The sequence below is a fragment of the Hemicordylus capensis genome, chromosome 4, assembly GCF_027244095.1.
Source record: "Hemicordylus capensis ecotype Gifberg chromosome 4, rHemCap1.1.pri, whole genome shotgun sequence".
Lineage (NCBI taxonomy): Eukaryota > Metazoa > Chordata > Lepidosauria > Squamata > Cordylidae > Hemicordylus > Hemicordylus capensis.
This window is the reverse complement of record NC_069660.1, coordinates 286301400-286323805: the sequence shown is the minus strand read 5'-3', so window position 1 is coordinate 286323805 and position 22406 is coordinate 286301400. Positions and strand designations below refer to the sequence as shown.

Genomic DNA, 22406 nt, shown 5'->3' with positions numbered 1-22406 from the left:
AAGTTGTTTACTAAAGTACCTAAAAATGCAGAGAAATGTATTGTCTACAACTCCACTGATAAACCCTCTCTCATCAAAATCTGAATATTGAAATTTAAATATACATCACCATGCACAACCTTAATTCCTAGGCCCACCTCACTGTTCAAAACACTATCTTTCTTTTTTTCCTATTTTTTTTACATATATTGTTTGTGCACAATGTCTCATTTTGGATCCTTTGGATGATGAAGAAGCAACATGGAATTAAGTCACTGGATTATACGCGTGATCCACTTGTGGAACTCTCTGCCACAGGATGTGGTGACAGCCAACAGCCTGGATGGCTTTAAAAGGGGTTTGGACGACTTCATGGAGGAGAGGTCTATCAATGGCTACCAGTCGGAGGGCTGTGGGCCACCTCCAGACTCAAAGGCAGGATGCCTCTGAGTACCAGTTGCAGGGGAGTAATGGCAGGAGAGAGGGCACGCCCTCAACTCCTGCCTGTGGCTTCCAGCAGCATCTGGTGGGCCACTGTGCAAAACAGGATGCTGGACTAGATGGGCCTTGGGCCTGATCCAGCAGGGCTGTTCTTATGTCTTCTTTTTATATCAGTCAATACAAACAATTATTTGAGAGTTGTAAGGAACTACTAGTTACTTCCTAAGTTCAATTATTTTAGTTATTTTTACATTTCTATCCTGCTCTTTCTCCAAGGAGCCCAGAGTGGCATACATGGTTGTATTTACCCTCACAACAAGGATAGGTTAGATTGGAAGGCAAATGACTGGCCCAGAATGAGCCAGTGAGTTTCATGGCTGAACAGGGATTTGAACTCGAGTCCTCCTGGCCCGATACTCTAATCACTACACCGTGCTAGCCCCCACTGGTCATGGATGCTTAAACACAAACTAATAGTGGAAAACAGGTATTCTACTGCCAAGAGTTAGGAGAACAGAATTACTTTCCCAAATGACACTGTCATCCATTTCCCCCTTATAGCTTCTTGCTATCCAACACACACACACACACACACACACACATACACACACACACACACACTCCCACAGCCCTAGTGAAAAGCTTTTAGCTGCCTTTTAAATAGTTAGGTTTGTTTCCACATTCATTATTCCAAACACTCTATTGAGTCTAGGCGTTTATTTTCTAGGGTTTAACTGATGACTGGAGTCACTTCCATTCCATGCAAAACATGTTCTAAATCCACAGTATCCACAGAGCCAGTGTGATGTAGTGGTTAGAGTGCTGGACTAGCACCAGGAAGACCTGAGTTCAAATCCCCATTCAGCCATGATACTTGCTGGGTGACTCTGGGCCAGTTACTTCTCTCTCGGCCTAACTTACTTCACAGGGTTGTTGTGAGGAGAAACTTAAGTATATAGCACACCGCTCTGGGCTCCTTGGAGGAAGAGCGGGATATAAAATATAATAATAATATTACATTTATAATTACATTAATATTATTATTATTTCTTGTTCACACAGTCAGACAGGTGTTATTGACTGGTTTGTTTTATCCAGACATCGAGTCCTTCCCAAGGACCTGGGATGCCAGAATTTTATTGTCAATGGTTATAGATATCGTCGCAGAATATAGGCTGTTCCCAGTAAAGCTGCTTTTTGTAATTGGCTGATGGTGATGATGGCTGTGGCCCCTATGGTGTTGAGGTGCTCTTCAAGGTCTTTTGGAACTGCACCCAGGGCGCCAATTACCACTGGGATTATTTTGGTCTTCTTCTGCCACAGCCTTTCCATTTCAATTTGTAGATCTTTGTATTTTGTGATTGTTTCTATTTCTTTTTCTTCTATTCTGCTATCCCCTGGTATTGCTATGTTGATTATTTTGACTTGTTTTTCTTTCTTCTCGACTACAGTTATATCTGGTGTATTGTGTGGCAGATATTTGTCTGTTTGTAGTCGGAAGTCCCATAATATTTTTACATCTTCATTTTCTTCAACTTTTTCAATGTTATGGTCCCACCAATTCTTGGCTACAGGTAGCTTGTATTTTTTGCAGATGTTCCAGTGTATCATCCCTGCTACTTTGTCATGCCTTTGTTTGTAGTCAGTCTGTGCGATCTTCTTACAACAGCTGATTAGGTGGTCCACTGTTTCATCTGCTTCTTTACAAAGGCGGCACTTGCTGTTTGTGGTTGATTTTTTGACTTTTGCTCTTATTGCATTTGTTCTTAGTGCCTGTTCTTGTGCAGCTAGTATTAAACCCTCTGTTTCTTTCTTCCAGTTGCCATTCTTAAGCCATTGCCAGGTCTTGGTGATGTCTGATTATTTATTTATTCTTTATTATTATTTTACACAGTCAGACAGGTGTTATTGACTGGTTTGTTTTATCCAGACATTGAGTCCTCCCAAGGACCTGGGATGCCAGAATTTTATTGTCAATGTTGTATTTTATTATTTTTATTATTTCTTGTTTATTATTTCTTGTTTACACAGTCAGACAGGTGTTATTGACTGGTTTGTTTTATCCAGACATCGAGTCCTTCCCAAGGACCTGGGATGCCAGAATTTTATTGTCAATGGTTATAGATATCGTCGCAGAATATAGGCTGTTCCCAGTAAAGCTGCTTTTTGTAATTGGCTGATGGTGATGATGGCTGTGGCCCCTATGGTGTTGAGGTGCTCTTCAAGGTCTTTTGGAACTGCACCCAGGGCGCCAATTACCACTGGGATTATTTTGGTCTTCTTCTGCCACTGCCTTTCAATTTCAATTTGTAGATCTTTGTATTTTGTGATTGTTTCTATTTCTTTTTCTTCTATTCTGCTATCCCCTGGTATTGCTATGTCGATTATTTTGACTTGTTTTTCTTTCTTCTCGACTACAGTTATATCTGGTGTATTGTGTGGCAGATGTTTGTCTGTTTGTAGTCGGAAGTCCCATAATATTTTTACATCTTCATTTTCTTCAACTTTTTCAATGTTATGGTCCCACCAATGTTTGGCTACAGGTAGCTTGTATTTTTTGCAGATGTTCCAGTGTATCATCCCTGCTACCTTGTCATGCCTTTGTTTGTAGTCAGTCTGTGCGATCTTCTTACAACAGCTGATTAGGTGGTCCACTGTTTCATCTACTTCTTTACAAAGGCGGCACTTGCTGTTTGTTGTGGATTTTTCTACTTTTGCTCTTATTGCATTTGTTCTTAGTGCCTGTTCTTGTGCAGCCAGTATTAAACCCTCTGTTTCTTTCTTCAAGTTGCCATTCTTAAGCCATTGCCAGGTCTTGGTGATGTCTGATTTTCCACTTATATTGTGTAAATATTGACCATGCAGGGGCTTATTTCTCCATTTTTCTGCTCGGTTCTTGACTTGTTCTTTCTTGTAGGCCTGTTTTGTTTCATTGGTGTTGAATAGTTTCGCGTTCCTGACCATTTGAAGTGCATCTTCTTCACTGTCCCTTATATATTCAAGGCCTCTTTTCTCCTCCTCTACTGTTTGATGGACTTGCAGCATTCCTCTTCCACCTGAGCTGCGAGGGAGGTAGAGCCTATCTACATCACTGCAGGGGTGCAGAGCATGATTGATGTTCATTATATTCCTGGTCTTACGATCCAGCGTCTCTAGCTCTGCCTGGGTCCAGTCTAGTATTCCTGCAGTGTATCTAATAACAGGTATAGCCCAGGTCTTTATGGCTTGTATGATGTTCCCGCCATTGAGTTTGGACTTGAGTATTTTTCTGACTCTCCTGATGTATTCACTTCCAATTTTTCTTTTAACTTCAGTGTGTGCGATGTTATCAGCCTGGAGAATGCCCAAGTATTTGTAAGGTTCTTTCTCTTCCAGGTTCTTGATCTTGCTTCCATTGGGCAGTTCTATTCCTTCTGTTTTTGTTATTTTCCCTCTGTTCATTATTTATGCAGCACACTTGTCTAGTCCAAACTCCATTGCTATATCGCTACTTTATTTATTATTATTATTATTATTAAAACTCCATCAAAATGTTTTTTTAATTTAATAAATCATAACAGTGAGAAATGGGCTTAAATGAAAAGTAAAACAAAAATTAACCAATGACATGTAGAACTAACTTTGCCTTCAACCATAGCTGCTGGAATGAGAAGGGGAGGTAAGCCTGTGTCATAATTAGGCTTGTGCATTTCGATTCGGGCACAAATTGATTTGTGCCCGAAAATGGCAATTTTGGATGATTTGTCTACAAATTGAAGAATTAGACCTCCGATAATTTTCATTTACAAACCGAAATTACCTCCTCTCGGATCCGAATTTTGTTTACTTTGGAAAACGCTTCAGAGCTCCATTTCAGTATTGCATTGCAAATTGTCCTTTTTGTCTCTCCACACTCCAGCAGCAACTGACTGAGTGTTTTTCAGAAGGATTAGCATAGCAGAAGATAAGATATGCAAAAAGGGACACAGCTTTTCTGAAGACATTTCCTTGGGCAATGGCATGAATGATATTTAGTTAAGAGAAATGCGCTGTATTGTGATGCAATTGTGTGCTGAGAATGAAATGATTAAGCTGAGAGCAGCCAATCCATTGTCAACTCTGTCTGGGCTGCTGGAAGCGCATGGAGACTTCTTACAGCTTTGCTAGCAAAGGTCCTCTCCTCCCGCCCCGCCCCCTTTTCTCCCTCTTTATTATTTTGTGTGTAATGATTAAGATTCCACATGCCCTGTCTTGTTTGCATTTAAAATATTTAAGCCCTTGCAGAAAACAAAACAAAATGCCAGGAAGGACACCACTCTGCAAGTCTCTTTTAAGGTAAATGGGAGGCACACGCTATTATGCTTGGTTAAAGCAAAAAGCATACACTTGCTGGGTTCTTATTAACACACTAGGAAGTATAAAAGCCCCACTACTGTGCATTCTCTTTAATGAACCTGGAAGAGCACACTGCCCTGAAGGGTTTGTTCATGAAAGATGTAAGCTGTAGGAATATTGTCTCATTAATTATCTGGTTTTAACTACACTGGTAACCCTTTGAATCCATAGATATGGGGGGGGGAAGTATGTACACCGCCCAGACCCTCATACACTCTTTAGAAAAAGGAGGGGGTCATTGTGCAGTTTTTAAAGGCACAGGAGTCTCAGAGGAGGGGGTCAAATCCTAAAGGGATAAGAATGCGGTGGGAAAGGAAGAGCTAAAGCTGGGGGGTGGGGAGCTTGTGAAACCTCATTATTACTACTTGTAAATTAAAGTGGAATATGGGGAGGGGGAGGGTTTGGGAGATAACATGATACAGGAAGACATCCCAATTGACAGATTTTTGAATTTCAGATTTGCATTGGGAAGAAAACTATTTGGAGTTTAGACCCAGCTGCCTTTATTGAAATGATGGCTCTATTCCCCATTTCCAGAAAGAGAGAACTGAGTTTGCACCAGGGATATATAGGCTGGTGCAGGGCACCATTTCCTCCTTTCTGCTGCATGTGTGGGTGAAGAGAGAGCTTCATTCATTGCCTGTTCCATCATCCTTTGTCCCTATCCTCCACCATTGACTCTACTTTACCAAGGGAGCTGCCATTCTCCAGGATTTATGCCCTTGCTTAGCCTCACTGACCAGCCTGTTGCGTCTCCCAGATTCCTATGGAATTGGCCTAAGGGCTGCATTCTTAGGAATTGTCAAAGTTGGAGTGTATTTGGGGCAGATTTGGGGCAGAAAGGGGTCTACTGGGGCAGAAGAGTGGGTTGGGTGGAAGTGCCCCAAGGGGTGCCTGCCACAACCCAGACTCCCATGGAATTGGCCTAAGGGCTGATTTTTAAGTGTGTGTCTTTGGGGCAGATTTGGGGCAGAAAGGGGTCGGCAGGGGCAAACAGTGGGTTGGGAGGAAGTGCCCCAAGGGGTGCCTGCCACCACCCCGATTTCAAAGGAATTGATCAAAGCGTTGATTTGTGTGTGTGTGTGTGTGTGTGTGTGTGTGTGTGTGTGTGTGTGATTTGGGGGAGTTTGAGTGTCTTTAAGCTTTCCCACCATAGGGAATAATGGTGGTTTCAGCAGTCCCATAACTGCACTTGGGGGGGGCACTGATGTGGTGCTGAGCGAGTGGTGGTGTAGTACACAGAGGGTGCCAACCACGCCCCTGGATTGCTAACCCATTGGGGTACTAGGCTTTGTTGTTTCTGAGGTGTTTTAGATTCTCTGGTAGCAAATGAGATTTTTAATGAAAAACCATGAATCCACTCTCATATGCTACTAGAGAATCTACTCTTAGAACACCTCTAGAACAACAAAACCCTGTAATTCATGGGCTGGCAACCCATGTGGGTGGTTGGCACCTTATGTGGACTACACCACCACTTGCTCTGGGCCACCCCAGTGTCCCCCAAGTGGAGTTATGGGACTGCAGAAACCTCCATTATACCCTACGAGGAAAATCTAAAAGACGCGTAACTTCATTAATTCTTTAAAAATCAGCCCTTTGCCAAATTCCTCTGAAAAAATTGTGGTAGCTTCTTGCACCAACTGGGCACTACCACCAACCACACTCCACTCTGCCCCCCCCCCACGTGAAGTTATACTTTTCCTGAAATCTCCATTATACCCTATGGGGAAAATCTTCAAAAATGGGCAAACTTCAAAAATTCACCAAAAATCAACCGTTTGCCCAATTCCTTTGAATTTTTTGTGGTAGCTTCCACTCATTGGGTACTACAAATCCCACCCACTCTTTTGGCCATGTGACCCATATTTTAATCTGAATTAATTTGGATTCGGATTAATTCGGATACAAAACAAAACTGGGATGATTCGGAAGGCTTAATTTTGTACAAAATCCAAAATGGGGTTGATTTGGATTTGGTCCAAATCAAAATGGAAAAAATACAAAATGCGCAACCCTAGTCATAATGATGTAATTCCGCAAAATGACAAGTCTAGGACCAGCATCTGTAAGGGCAAGTTTAACTGCTTTTCAAAGTGTGGAAATTCCCTGCACATCTTTCTGTGCAGCCCATTGACATGATTGACTGATGTGGCTTAGCAGAGTCAAAAGTCTATATTTAAGTGAATGGGCACAACCCAGGGAGACAAATATAAAAAATTCCCCAAGCAGCTTTAAGGGAAGAGAGAGGGTGAGTGGAAGGTGTGTCTCTTTCATGGATAATAGGCTGGAGAATTGTATTTTTTAAAAAAAATTTACATTTTATATCCCACTCTTCTTCCAAGGAGCCCAGAGCAGTGTACTACATACTTAGGTTTCTCCTCACGACAACCCTGTGAAGTAGGTTAGGCTGAGAGAGAAGTGACTGGCCCACAGAGTCACCCAGCTAGTATCATGGCTGAGTGGGGATTTGAACTCGGGTCTCTCCGGTCTTAGTCCAGCACTCTAACCACTACACCACGCTGGCTCCAGAAGAGAGTAATGCTGTGCCGTCCATCATCCCCTGTGACAAAACAGACACCCTAGCACAGGGGTTCCCAACAGTGGTACTCCAGATGTTGCTAAACTACAAATCCCATAATTCCCAGCTACAATTTATTGTGGCTGGGGATGATGGAAATTGTAGTTCAGCAACATCTGGAGTACCAGTGGTTGGGAACCCCTGCCCTACCAGAATCCCATTTACCCTGGTATAAGTACCATACTGACTGATTTTCCAAAAGGCAAATTTCTTTATTTGTAAGAAGTTGTGCAGAAATGAGCAGACTCTAGTAGGGAAACAACAAGTATCTACTTCCACTTCCTTAGGAAAACACTATTGTTATATTAATACAACATTTATCACAAATAAGGCTCAGGATTTTCATAATTTAGTTACTGAGATTTGTTTCCCTTTGACTTATGACTTGGAAAAGCAAAGTAGTTGACAGCCAAAAAAAAAAAAAAAGGTTGTTGAAAAAGATTCAAAGCAGAAGAGATCATTCTGATCTCTATTCTATCTGTATATAAGCACAGCGTATTTCACAACTATTTCACACTTAAGAGTTACACAAATCAGTACTAAAAGCATTTAGCAACAAAAAACAGCCAATGATGAAAATCAAAGTTGTTGTTGTTCTAACTCTTCTGTTGTTTCTTTTACCAGTTTTTCCAATGCAAGTATGTGGTAAATTTACTATTTCTACTAATGAAAGTATGCGGTTACATAAAGTTTTTAGCTACTTGGTGACATGCATTCTGTGCTTTCACCTGGGATTAAAAATGAATTTTATCACTCTAAGAGGTCTACCTAAAATATTATTCCAGATGTTGCTGAGTAACTTGTGTTTGTCCCAGCAATGCACACAGTGAATGGGTAGGGATTTGACTCCATTCCCATTTCCCTATCATAGTGCAATAATTACATAAATCCTAACAGGACTTAACAACTGTGTCATGATGCGGTTATATTAAAAGCTGTATAAAAACCTAATACATCATTTTGGAAGAGATGTATTTGCCACTGGTCTTCTGGTAGCAAGCATGAATTGTCCCCTTTGCTAAGCAGGATCTGCCCTGGTTTGCATTTGAATTGGAGACCACATGTGAGCACTGTAAGATATTCCGCTTAGGGGACGGGGCCGCTCTGGGAAAGAGCATCTAGGTTCCAGTTCCCTCCCTGGCATCTCCAACATAGGGTTGAGAGAGACTCCTGCGTGCAATCTTGGAGATGCCGCTGCCAGTCTGTGTAGACAATACTGATGGACCAATGGTCTGACTCAGTATAAGGCAGCTTCCTATGTTTCAACAAAGGGAAACTGTATTTATTATGAATTCATTATAAGATATAGTTGCTTTCTTCATTTCATCATCACCACACTCTGTGTGATCATTCTTAAACTTTTCTCAGTTACAGTTACCAGAAGGAAACTGTCCATTTTCTCTATTCTTTTCAACAAACCTTTTAAATGAACTGTATATGCTTACTAAAATAGGTGGATGTGCATGAGTGAGAATGTTCATTTGTGAACAAAAGGCATGAGGAATCTTCTCTGAATTGGGAGAGGCCATCTATTCTTTATTTTGGCAGGGGCGGGGGGGATAATGACAAAGAAAACTATGGATGCCTATTTCTGAAAGCATAGACTTCCATAGCTGGATGTCTATGGATAGACATAGCTGCCAGGGAGTGTTGGACAACTTGTGGAGTGTCGCCTAGGATGAGCCAATAGTCTAAAAATGGGAATAGACATCCATAGCTAGATGAAAGCATCATGTGCCCAATGTGCTCGCATAAGATGTAATTCCCACCCCCAACCACTCACCCTCTGCGCACAAAGTCATCTAATAATAACTATCCTGTGAGGAAGAAGAACCAGAATGGGAGGCAGGCATAGACATATGATGTCTGCTACAGTTGCACTGTCCCCTCACCACTCACAAGGCTAACACCAACTGCCTTGCTGGAAGCTGATTTGGTTTTGTCTTGTTAATGAGAAAGGTCAATATATTCACTATTACAAGCCACTTTGAAGACCAAGGTCAAAACAGGAAACATAGAAATCTACAAATATTTTTATCCCAGACATTTTCCATCTATTTATAATCAAGAAAGTTAGACTGAGGAGCGGTCAGCTAAGACTCAGAGCCATGCACACACCTGAAAACTGTGCATGCTCCTGAAAATTGTGCTTGTGGTGGCAGAAATCCCAGTTGGAGGACTGGGAAGTGATTGTGTATGAGGGAGAAAAATCTTTGGATGGTGTGCTAAGACACCATATGTCAGAATTAAGATTGCTGATGTCAGCTTGGTACAGCACACAATTACAATCGCTCCTCGCACATGATCACTGCTCGGACCTATGACCAGGATTTGTGCCACTAAAGGTAAAGTGTGCCGTCAAGTCAATTTCGATTCCTGGCACCCACAGAGCCCTGTGGTTTTCTTTTGGTAGAATACAGGAGGGGTTTACCATTGCTTCCTCCCACACAGTATGAGATGATGCCTTCCAGCATCTTCCTATATTGCTGCTGCCTGATATAGATGTTTCCAATAGTCTGGAAAACATACCAGTGGGGATTCGAACCAGCAACCTTCTGCTTGTTAGTCAATTATTTCCCCGCTGTGCCACTGCATGGTTTTCAGGAGAGTGCATGGCTCTGAATCTTAGCTGGTAACTGTCTTGATTGTAAAAACATGGTTATTAAATTATTTACTCCATGGATCTACAATCCAAAATTGAAACAAAAGAAATTCAGTATAGCTAATAGGCAGTTTTCATAGTATCAATACTAAGGCAGGTTCAGAGCAGAATACTATACTCTATGCATATCTGCCTTACATGTGTGCCGCAGAACTTATTTTAAAAAGCCTGACTGCCAAATCAAATAGGCAAAATTTGATCTTACTTGACTTTTGAGAAAAAAATTAAAGCATTATTTATGTATGAAAGCACATTCCTATTTTCAATTTGAAAGTCATGAGAAATACCTAGAGTACCAAATTTCAAACATCAAAAGCAGAAAGTTTTCCCTGCCAGCAACTGCCACCTTTCACAGTACATTTGTCAGATATGAATTCATCTCAGCAGCATTCATTAATCAAGTTTCTTCATTAATGATTCTGCAAAAGTTGTGTCACAATATATATTGTCAACATTTGCTTGCTTTCAACTGAATCCAGCATAAGCCTGTTCCTTGAGAAGTTCTCTTCTGCTCCTCAGAATATGTTCACACATTTGGTGAAAACCTGAATGTGTGAGACAGCCATCATACACAATCACCAAAGATTTCATCCCACTCATGCTACCTGAAAACACAATACTCTTCAATGGAGATAATAACGGATGCTTAACAAGTAAACTAAGTCAAGAATCTTGTGTACATCTCCTTGTGATTACTATTTGGATCATAAGAGCTGCTAGTGGAATGCGCAATTTTTTTTCTTTCACTAGCTGGCTCTCACCTGTGCTATATCACAAACGAATTTTGAAATTCTAGTTTTAAAAAACAGTATGCCACAGTGCATAGGGGGCGCCTTTGGGCTCATAGAACTAGTTTCACGGATCTCGGAATCCTTGCTTAAGTCTCACTGAACTCAGTAGTACAGGAAAAGGCTGGAAGTCACATGAAATACAAAAACTACAGTACAGTATGAAAATATTTGCTTCAACTCTTTGATAAGTTATTCAACATTTCAAGGATTGTATGCCCACACAATAAATATGCCAGAAAAGACACACAGTGTGTGATTTAGCAGAATGAACTAAGCTTGCCTGTAGGAACCTGCCTGCTCTTTATGGTCATCGGAGAAAACTCCTATTTGTTCCACCTTTATTGGTAAGCATGCAGGAAAGAGCCTCATGTGCATCTTGGGTTGTGGAACTCACACCCTCATGAAATTTGTCTTGCCCCATGTCCTGGTTCCATCTGTTTAAAGCACAGCAGAAATCCTTTCCCAGAGGGTGAAGGGGAGATGGAGACGACAGACCCTTTCCCCACCTCTATCACCAGTAATGCCGTACTTCTGGGCATGGCCTTCTCCAGAACTGCTGGCAGTCATGCCACTGGTGCTTGCAACAGAAATTGCACAAGGGTGAGGATTAAGGGCACTAGTCACTAGGGTTGCACGTTTTGTATTTTTTCTGTTTTTATTTGTACCAAATCCGAATCAACCCCATTTTGTATTTTGTACAAAATTAGGCCTTCCGAATCACCCCAGTTTTGTTTTGTGTCCGAATTAATCCGAATCTGAATCTGAATTAATTCAGATTAAAATATGGGTTACATGGTCAAAAGAGTGGGTGGGGGTTATAGTGCCCAATGAGTGGGAGCTATCACAAAAATTTCAAAGGTATTGGGCAAACTGCTGATTTTTGGTGAATTTTTGAAGTTTGCGCGTTTTTCAGATTTCCCCCATAGGTATGATGGAGATTTCAGGAAAAGTATAGTTTCATGCGGGGTGGGTGGGAGGGGTGGTCCAGAGTGGAGTGTGCTTGGTGGTAGTGCCCAGTTGATACAAGGAAGCTACCACAATTTTTTCAGAGGAATTTGGCAAAGGGCTGATTTTTAAAGAATTAATGAAGTTACGTGTCCTTCAGATTTTCCTCGTAGGGTATAATGGAGGTTTCTGCAGTCCCATAACATCACTTGAGGGGCACTGGGGTGGCCCAGAGCAAGTGGCGATTTAGTGCACATAGGGTGCCAACCACCCACATGGGTTGCCAACCCATTAAGTACAGGGTTTTGTTGTTCTAGAGGTGTTCTAAGAGTAGATTCTCTAGTAGCATATGAGAGTGGATTCATGGTTTTTCATTAAAAATCTCATTTGCTACCAGAGAATTTAAACTCAACACCTCAGAAACAACAAAGCCCAGTACCCCAATGGGTTAGCAATCCAGGGGCGTGGTTGGCACCCTCTGTGCACTAACTACACCACCACTCGCTTCGGGCCATCCCAGTGCCCCCCAGGTGGAGTTATGAGGCTGCTGAAACCTCCATTATTCCCTATGGGGGAAAAATCTTAAAGATGCATAAACCTCAAAAATTCCTAAGAAATCAGTCCTTTGCCCTATTTGGAATGTGGGTGCACCACCCTTGGGGCACTGCCACCCAACCCACTGTTTTGCCCCTGAAGCCCCACATAAACAAGTTGAAAGAGTGAGGAGAATGATGAACAACGACGACACTTAATTTTTTGGCACAGTTATTTGAGAATTTTGCAGCAGGTGTAAGCCTGTCCCTGTGGCACTAGCACAGCAGCACAACCCATTTGTGTATTCAAGCAATCTTTCAATAAAAACACTCCCTCCCCATGGAACAGTGACCACAGGTCATTTGAGATAGCAAGATAGACCAATGAGACGCGTGGTGCAGTGGTTAGAGTGCTGGACTAGGACCGGGGAGACCTGAGTTCAAATCCCCATTCAGCCATGATATTAGCTGGGTGACTCTGGGCCAGTCACTTCTCTCAGCCTAACCTACTTCACAGGGTTGTTGTGAGGAGAAACCTAAGTATGTAGTACACCGCTCTGGGCTCCTTGGAGGAAGAGTGGGATATAAAATATAAATAATAATAATAATAATAAAATAAAACTGCCTTGGTACTATGGAACAGCTTCAAGTATTCATTTAACTGAAGTGGAGTGAGCCGTAGCCCAAACAAATCAGCCTACTGTTCAGAATTGTTGAGATTTATCATCACTGCATTTAAGAAAGTGCAAAACCATGGATCATGGTTACAAGAAAGAGAGAAGCAACTAAGATTCCTGGGGATGTCATTAAATTGACAGGGATATTCCCCACCCCCCTTCTTTTGTCTCTTGTAGTCCCATGTGGATGACCTGTCCCTGCAATGGCAAAAGTTGTGAACCACTGGCTTAGACATCATGTCCCACCAAATTACATTGTGGCCTAAATTACATTAGACTGCTCAATTTGGGCAACAAAACTTAGACACCACTATAACTCATAAAAATCAGAAGAAAAACAAAATAGCTCTTCAAAAGAGCCCTGAACAAGTCAAGAGATTCTTTCTAAACCTTTGGAAAGAAAAACCTGTGTAATTTCAGAACTTTCCTAACCAGCTTCTCAAAAAGCTTCTCCACACAATTTATACCATAGCTTTTAGCAAGAGCTTTGGAATTGCATTGAGCTCCCAAAAATATTTGGGTATTTCTGTCTCAAAATGCTGTCTTCCAAATCCCTTTGCAAGGTCAGTTTGCATTTCAATCACACTGAATACAACACATACTTAACTCAACCATTCAAGCTCAAAAGATTTTTGCATATCTTATCTTCTGCTAATCACTCAGTGCCTCAGCTGGAGTGGAGAGAGTCAGAGAAGTCAATTTGAATTGCAATGCTTTTCCGAAGAACAAAGCATTCTGTCCGGAAACACAGTCATTTCGATTTGGAAACAAAAATCTCTGGTTTTTTAATTCTTGATTTTGTTTTGGTTACAAAACCTCCGAAATTGCCATTTTTGGGCACAAAATGTTTTGTACCCGAATCGAAATGCACAAGCCTACTAGTCACTACGCATGCTCACTTAAGAGAACCAGGAAACTTCCAACATTACTGATTTTCTTTTGACTATTAAATTAAAATTGCTGATAGGCTTCACATAGGAATGCATTTGAACTATTGTACAAGCTGATGGTGAATGATTCGCCTCCTTTACATACTACTGGATACTATTCAGTATACATTAGAAGTTTGGGGATGGGGCTATTGCTCATGGGTAAAGCATCTGCTTTGCATGCAGAAGGTCCTAGATGCAATCTCAGGCATCTTCAGGTAGTGCTGGGAAAACCCTCCCTATGAAATCCTAAATACTGCCAAGTCAGAGTAGACGCTACTGGGCTAGATGGACAAATGATCTGAATAAGTTAGAGCCTATCTTGTGGCTTTTATACTGCCTTAGTCAATAAGAGCCACAAGATATTACTCTCTAATAGAGATCTGTTCTAAGAGTTGAATTGCAGCAGGAGCCAGAGACGTCTTGCCCCTTACCTTTTGTGCCAGCACCCTTAGATATTCTTTTTAGAAGGCCATGCAGAACAAAGTTCCTCATCAAAGACTCCTGAGGAAACTTAGCTGTCATGGAATAAAGGGACAAGTACATGTGTGGATTGCTAACTGGTTGAAAGACAGAAAACAGAGGGTAGGTATAAATGGAGAGTTTTCACAATGGAGGGAAGTAAGAAGTGGGGTCCCCCAGGGATCTGTACTGGGACCGGTGCTTTTTAATTTATTCACAAATGATCTAGAAGCAAGGGTAAGCAGCGATGTGGCCAAATCTGCAGATGATACCAAACTCTTCCGGGTAGTGAAATCCAAAATGGATTGTGAGCAGCTCCAAAAGGATCTCTCCAAACTGGGGGAGTGGGCGACAAAATGGCAAATGCGCTTCAATGTTAGCAAGTGTAAAGTGATGCACATTGGGACGAAAAACCCCAACTTCAAGTATATGCTGATGGGATCTGAGCTGTCAGTGACGGACCAGGAAAGGGATCTTGGGGTTGTGGTTGACAGCTCGTTGAAAGTGTCTATTCAATGTGCAGCAGCTGTGAAAAAGGCAAATTCCATGCTAGGGATCTTTAGGAAGGGGATTGAAAATAAAACGGCTAACATTATAATGCCCTTATACAAAACTATGGTGCGACCACACTTGGAGTACTGCGTACAATTCTGGTCACCACATCTTAAAAAGGACATTGTTGAACTGGAGAAGGTACAGAAGAGGGCAACCAGGATGATCAGGGGCCTAGAGCACCTTTCTTACGAGGCAAGACTACAACACCTGGGGCTTTTTAGTTTAGAAAAAAAGACGACTGCGGGGAGACATGATAGAGGTCTATAAAATCATGCATGGCGTGGAGAAAGTGGAGAGAGAGAGATTCTTTTCCCTCTCACACAACACTAGAACCAGGGGTCACTCCATGAAATTGCCAGGAGGTCTAGGACCAACAAACGGAAGTACTTTCTCACACAACGTGTGATCCACTTGTGGAACTCTCTGCCACAGGATGTGGTGACGGCCAACAACCTGGATGGCTTTAAGAGGGGTTTGGATGACTTCATGGAGGAGAGGTCTATCAATGGCTACTAGTCAGAGGGCTGTGGGCCACCTCCAGCCTCAAGGGTGTGCCTCTGAGTACCAGTTGCAGGGGAGTAATGGCAGGAAAGAGGGCACGCCCTCAACTCCTGCCTGTGGCTTCCAGCGGCATCTGGTGGACCACTGTGCGAAACAGTATGCTGGACTAGATGGGCCTTGAGCCTGAACCAGCAGGGCTGTTCTTATGTTCTGGCAAAAATTGGGAGAGGTCAAGGGGATATAGTTCCATTAAGGACCCCTATTTCCTCCCCCTGCCCAAATTTCAAGCACTGCATTGTACTTTTCCTACTTTCCCCTGCTCCACTAGATGGCCTAGTTACATGGTTGTGTGATATCCTTTTCCATGCCTTTGCTTTGATATGTGAACACTGAGCAGTCCACTCTAGTTTAAGTTGCAGTGACAATACTGGAAGGAGTACGAAAATCTATCCTCTATTTTTTTGGCATGTGAACTTTTAAATTATTGTCTATGAAACTTCTGCTTTTGGGTTTGCGTAATTTACTTTAGAATAAGTTTATATTCATTCCTAGTTTGAGTAAAAGTGGAGCTATGTAATCAACTTGTTTACTTTTATCTTGGCCTTGTCAATATGTTTACTTTTATCCTGGCCTTGTAGATTTTTGGATGTGAAACTGAACAACACAATTGGTAATAGCACGTCTCATGTTATGATCCTAGGACTGTGGGCCATGATCGGATTTCCCTTATCAACATCTTTGTTAAAGAAGTCTTGGGTGGGGGGTGCAACTTGGATCAGGATCATGACACTGAGTGAATGAGGATTAACCCTTTCCTACAGCACTGTGTTCTTAATATAAATACTATTTGCCCTACAAGGGAAAGCTTGCTGGTACTATGAAAGGAGAAGAGTAAACCCTTCCTCCACAACCACTATGGGCTAAATCAAAATCAGGACCCCCATGGATGCTTTTAAGGAGACTGAAAATCCAATCACAGATCTCCAAATTCTGGCCTAATTTGGTCCTGAGAAACAGACCTAGTGATTAAACAATGTAATCTAGGAAAACTTATGAAGGACTATGCAATTAACATGAAAATTTAGAGGAAAGAGAGAAGTTCACAAGGCTATAGGAAAAAGATAAACATGGGTGCTCTCCCTTTGAAAATACAAACACCATCAGTTATTCAGCTCTGCCTCCATCACTAATTGGAAAAGGAACTCTTGGGTGCTTATAGGCATCCAGGAGAAAACTGCTGCCTTTTTTATTTTTGAAGTGGGGGGAAAAACATGTTTCTCTGTTCCTGTAGCCTTTAGTGTAATGTGAGCCTAATCCAATTAAATCTGTGTAACAAATTTACAGATGTTCTCCGTTTCATGTTATGCAGTTACATAACATGAAATGGAAACTACAGATGGCAATAGGGCCGTAACTCAGTGGTAAAGTATCTGTTTTGCATGCAGAAAGTTCCAGGTTCAATATCTCCAAGTAGGGCTGTGAAAGACTCTGCCTGAAACCTTGGAGATCCACTGCCAATCAGAGTAGACAGTACTGAGTTTGCACATAGGCAGGTTCCCATGTACCTGCATTTCATACCTGGGCTTTCAATGAACCCCTGAAACATATTTCTTTCTTCCTGCCCTCCTTTTTTGCTCAATTTCCAGTCTGATGAAGAGTTCTGATGATATGAAAAGCTAGATCATTTCTTTTGTTAGTTTATACACAGAAGACCTGACAGCAAGAATAATGAAAGCTTTAATGTACTGCAAAAGAGATGCAATACAATGTCATGCTTGTTTCAAAACTAAGGTGGAGGGAGCTCTAGTACAGAAAATATTCCTACTTACGTATAGTATTATCTGCAAATACTAGGGATGTGCAAGACGTTTCGCCGTTGAAACATTTTAACTTGAAATGGGCAGTTTCGAGTGTTTCAAGCTTGAAACAAAACACCCTTTAAATAAAGGGCCTGTTTTGCGCTTGGAACAAAACAACCCCATTTCTTTTGTGGGTTGAGCGGTAGGTAGCACCCATAATGCCCTACCACTCAACCCACTTTGGTTTCCCTAGGAGCTACCCATGGGGAACAATGGGATGTTTCTAGTTTCCTCTAAAGCCGAAACACTCAAAATATTTCGTGTTTTGCTCCGTTGAAACAACCGGGTTGACTGCTGTTTTGACGAAATGTTTCAGCTATCTGCATTTCAAGCTTGAAACAAAACACAAAATCTGTTTCAGGCAGATCCTTAGCAAATATTTCTTCTGTGGGTAGCATTCTACAGCAAGGGTGTAGCTAGAACCCAACAAAGGTGGATAAACGTCCCTGGGTCTCTGAGGGAGGGTCCCACATCAGCTGGATAACAGCCTGCTCCTTGCTGTCTCCCTCATGCCTCTCTGAAGAAGATGGTGGGGTGGGGGCCTATCTTCACTTTTTGTCCCAAAGTCCACTCTCCAACCTTGCTATGCCCCTGTTTTTTGGTTTAAGGTGATTTTGGATTACTTAAGTGATGAAAAGTTAACTTGGTGAAGCAGCATCTTTAACACACACACACACAACTGTGAGATCTTTTTTATATTAACTAAAGCTGAACACTTCCACACAAAGCTCTATTTACTTCCTATATATTTTAATCTCATGAACAGTTCAATATGTAAAATAAAAGCTATGATGAGATTGGCAATATTAGGAAAGCAGTCAGAATAGGACACCTGGGAATGAATTAGCAACTGAAAACCATAGTATGAGGTAGCAGAAAATTAAATTGTTATATTTGCATAAAATAATGTTTGTACTTCAGCACCTAGTTAGATCAAACAGCAACCATCTTTGGCCTTAATTACATAATTCCTCTCCAGTCCTCTACACAATATGTTTTTTATTTTGTTAAAATATAAACATTTAATTTACTCTATAACACTGGTTTCAAAAATATACATGTGTTATTCCTTACATATGGTACTTTTGGAAGTGGCTTTAATATGATGATTACTTGATAGTCATGAACAAAGTAATTACTGCTTCCAAATCCATCCAGTTTAGGCAGTCAACCTTTCTGCGCACATTTTAAAACAAGCTTGTTATTCAATTATTTTAATGTAGTCTAGTAGTTTTGGACTATTTTATTCTTTTGTAAGGTAGTGTGCCTCCAACAGAGTATTTGAAATTTAGATGAAAAGAGAATTGTTGAATACAGAATTGTATAAGGCTTCTCAAGGCATTTTGAACTATTTCATTTCTGGTGTGTCACTCAGTTTAGTTTAAACAAACCAACATTAGTTTTTCTACTATTTTTCTTGGGAGAAATATTTATAGCATGAACCATTATCATAGATAAGGGTTCCTGGTTTTCCCCATCCCGCACTCTTGTAAATTCTGAATGTCAGTATCTGATTTCTAGTAATGATCTCCTGTGAAGTCCTAAAAATCCCCCCCCACCCGATATTTACATCTTGCAAATATTTGCAGATTTATGGCTTTTCTTTTCCATTTGTCATTTCCTACTCAAACTATATGTATTTAGCTTCAAAACTCTTGATAATAAATCAGTCAAAACCTCTGAATACTTCTGCTGTTTTTCTTTGAACTTTGAGTTTGTAAATGCTTCAGAGGTCTGCCTGCTGGAGGAGGTGTTGCAGCTCAGATAACAGAAGATGGCCTTGCTTTACTGGTGAAGGAAACGTGAGGGATAATCTAATCGGAACTGAAAAACATATAGCAAGGATAACACATTTTTGGCTCTTCGTTTCTTCTTTTGGCTGTTCATTCCTCAGGGAAGAAAAACATGGCTGTGAGGGGGAGTAGAGGGAAAATAAAATCTCTCAGCCATAAAATAATTTGTATAACTCCCAGATAAAAGAAACCATCAATGCTCCTAAAGACTAGAACAACTACAGAGATAGTCTTTATGCTAAAACAAAAATTTAAAAAGCAGTTTGAAATCAGCTGGGCATGGGAGAACTGGCATGAAGTTTAAAGGAAAACTGCCATGAAGCCTCCAATGAACACACATTATTGTGGCACCCCCTTGTTTGTTCCTTGCTTGATCATAGTTGGTATAGTCTTTTTTGACTACATAATTGCTCTTAACAGTTTCTTTGTAGATGGCCAGAATTTAGCCCCATTAGATGTGATGAACTGTTGTGATCCTGTCTCAGTTGCTAAGAGAAGTCTGAGTCTTCCAGGTTTTACTCTTGGGATCACAAGATGAAACCAAAGCAATGTTCCAAGCAGAGGTCCATCAAAACCACAAGGCACTAGTCATCCAAGTCTAGAAGGCAGGTTTTGCATACTATTTCCTAAAAACAGCTTACATTTTTAACTCATGTGTAAGTTATTCTTGTTATTGCTATTGTTCACTGAAAAGAATTGTAGTGTTTTTCAAATTCCTTCTAGTACTTACAGGTTTTTTATCTCTCAAAATTATTAATTTACATTTATCCCCAAAGAACAGCTTTTCTTTTCCTGTCCTTAAATCTTTGTTTTCTATGATTCATTTTTCAGGCATTACTGGTTCATGAAGTACTCCTTGATACTTAAAGCTCCTCCGGCTATGTGACTGGATCATCCTGATAAGGTTTTGAGCAATAGAACATCTCATTGGATTGTGCCCAAGGTTTCTACAGCTGAATATCAATCTATAAGTATTTTACTTCAAAAGATCCACAACAACTAAAACATTAATGGACTACCAAGAGAGAGATACTGTCTGGATACGATGCAAATAATTTTCATTGTCAGATTTGCCTGCTCTAGAAAGTGCAGATTTCTGAACAGCACCATCTCTAAATTAAAATTCTGGGCATACATTCAACTTTATGATTCTATCCATTCCACTAAAGATGGGAAACAGTGCCTTGTAAGTTATTTATTGCAAATATTCCCATAGTATACTTACTCTCAAAGCTAACTTCCAAAAGAGGCCCTGTTTGCAAAGTATCCAAGGAAAAGCTATATTGTATTTCTTATGTTCAGCATTTCAACAATAATGAAAACACTGCCCTTTTCTGTTAACTCTTACAATATTTCCCACAGCAACTTACTGGCATGACAGATATAACTGGACCTATTGTTGTTCTGAATGTAACTTCACTTGATTAGCAATGGATTAAGGCACAATCCTAAATCAATGTCCCAGATGCCAATTTCCCTCGAATCCTAAATATTAAAGCATTTCTGAAACTAAGCTGTGCCTAGATGAGAGACCACTGAGACCACCAAGTAAACTGTTTTGAGCTTCCTAAGAAAAAGTAAGAGAAATTTCTAACAAACAGCACTTCACAGAAAGATGTTTAGGATTGGGGTTTAAAGTGATTTTCATGCAGTTGATCTCAGTGTGTTCTTTCAATGCTGGGAGATTTATCAAGGCAATTTTGATTATTTTTGAGTAGCCAATGATTGCAACAAGAGATGAAAATGTTGAAGATAATTCTTTAAAAAAACAGAAAGCAGCCCCAAAATGGTTTGATAGACATACTAATGCTGAAATTATACGTTACATATGCCATGGAAATGGCACAGGGTGAGAGTTTCGACACTTCATGGAATCATTTTCAGCAATATTTCCATGCCATACTTGCAATTCCAGCCAAAATATGCTAGTCAATGTACATTAAAAGAAAGGAAATAGCAGTATGAACTACAGTAGCTCTGAAAGAAAGCTGGTTTTAGAGATTACCTCTGCAGCTTTATTGGATGGTCCCAATCCAACCATATTAGCTTGTATTAATTGCTGTAGGAGTTGAACTTGAGCCACACTGAGGAAGAAATCCAGGCTTGTTGTCATATTCACTTCCAAAGAATGTCCACATACTAAAATTTCCTGTGGGGGAAAAAGTTTGCAAAACATATTGAATGGATACCAGCTGTTTCTATGCAATTATGTAATTTTCTTTTTTGACCAAGCACAATGTAGCCTATTTATATTCTCTAAATCGGGACTATTAACATTTCCTTATCTCTTCAGGCAGAAAAGTATTGTGCATCATCTGTAAAAGGAAATCAGGTGGAGGAGTAGTGGAATAGCATACCACTATTCCTCCAGCAGGATATTTGATGGTTAAGATACATTTTGTTTCATGTGTCTCCTATGTGAGGTCTTGTTTCTTAGTTGCATCAAAATCCGAGCTGTCAGAACTGTTATTCATTTTCTTAGCACAGTACTACAACTTTCCTGTTCTCTGTTCTTAGAGACAGATATGCATATTGAACAATCTTGGTTTATAATGAAATAGTATGTTACAACCTAGGGATAACTGGTTTAATTGATTTGTAGCTGCCTCTTCACCACCACTGACATCTTGGCAACATTATAGTTAGATGACCACTATTTTAAGGCCCTTTGTATATACACAGCTACGTTATTGGCAAATCATTTCAGAGATGAAAAGCAGAAAATAGCTAGGCTTGCTTAGTAAGCAGAAGCTCATCCCCCATGTCATGAAGAACATGTGCATAACTATTCAAGTTCTTGATAATCTATTGTAGACCTCTCCCTTCCTCACTGAATGTCACCCAGGGAATAGGTTCAAGAGAATGTGAATAGCCAAAACATTTACATTCTTGAACAAGAGCAACAATAAAATTCATCTGTTACTTTTTACTGAATAGTTTTTGTACAGCTCAGAAATTCCCTAACATTTAATATTTTCTTTTAGATTTTCATTCTGGCACATTTGCAGTAGCAGTTAATGCTGTGGGGAGGGGTCACAGCTCAACAACACAGAACATGATTTGCACATATAAGATCTTGGGTTTAATATTTGAAAAGATCTGCTGAAAAGATCCCAGGTAGCAAGACAAAGTTCTTGTTCACAGCTGGGCTAAGAGCCCAAAGAATGCTGTGCAAAAGACTATCTTCTTATCTGGGCTTCAAGATAGGCTGGAGAGGCTCTTCCCTGTGTACCAGAGGACATACACTGTGGGCGCACATTTGCTGCAATATGGGGAAAGGGCTTCCTCCATGGCTATGCCCAGGTTTTGGTGTTCTATCCCAAA

The 22406-nt window shown here is 40.7% G+C and overlaps 1 protein-coding gene across 9 annotated transcripts in view; it reads right to left on the bottom strand.

Moving 5' to 3' along the window:
- The window catches only part of VPS13B (vacuolar protein sorting 13 homolog B), a 714157-nt gene that overhangs the window by 240889 nt on the left and 450862 nt on the right, over positions 1–22406 (bottom strand). For all 9 annotated transcript variants that reach the window (XM_053245154.1, XM_053245151.1, XM_053245153.1 and 6 more), the window contains one exon: positions 21088–21231. In XM_053245154.1, coding sequence (XP_053101129.1) covers positions 21088–21231 — 144 coding nt within the window. The remainder of the gene's footprint in view (positions 1–21087; positions 21232–22406) is intronic.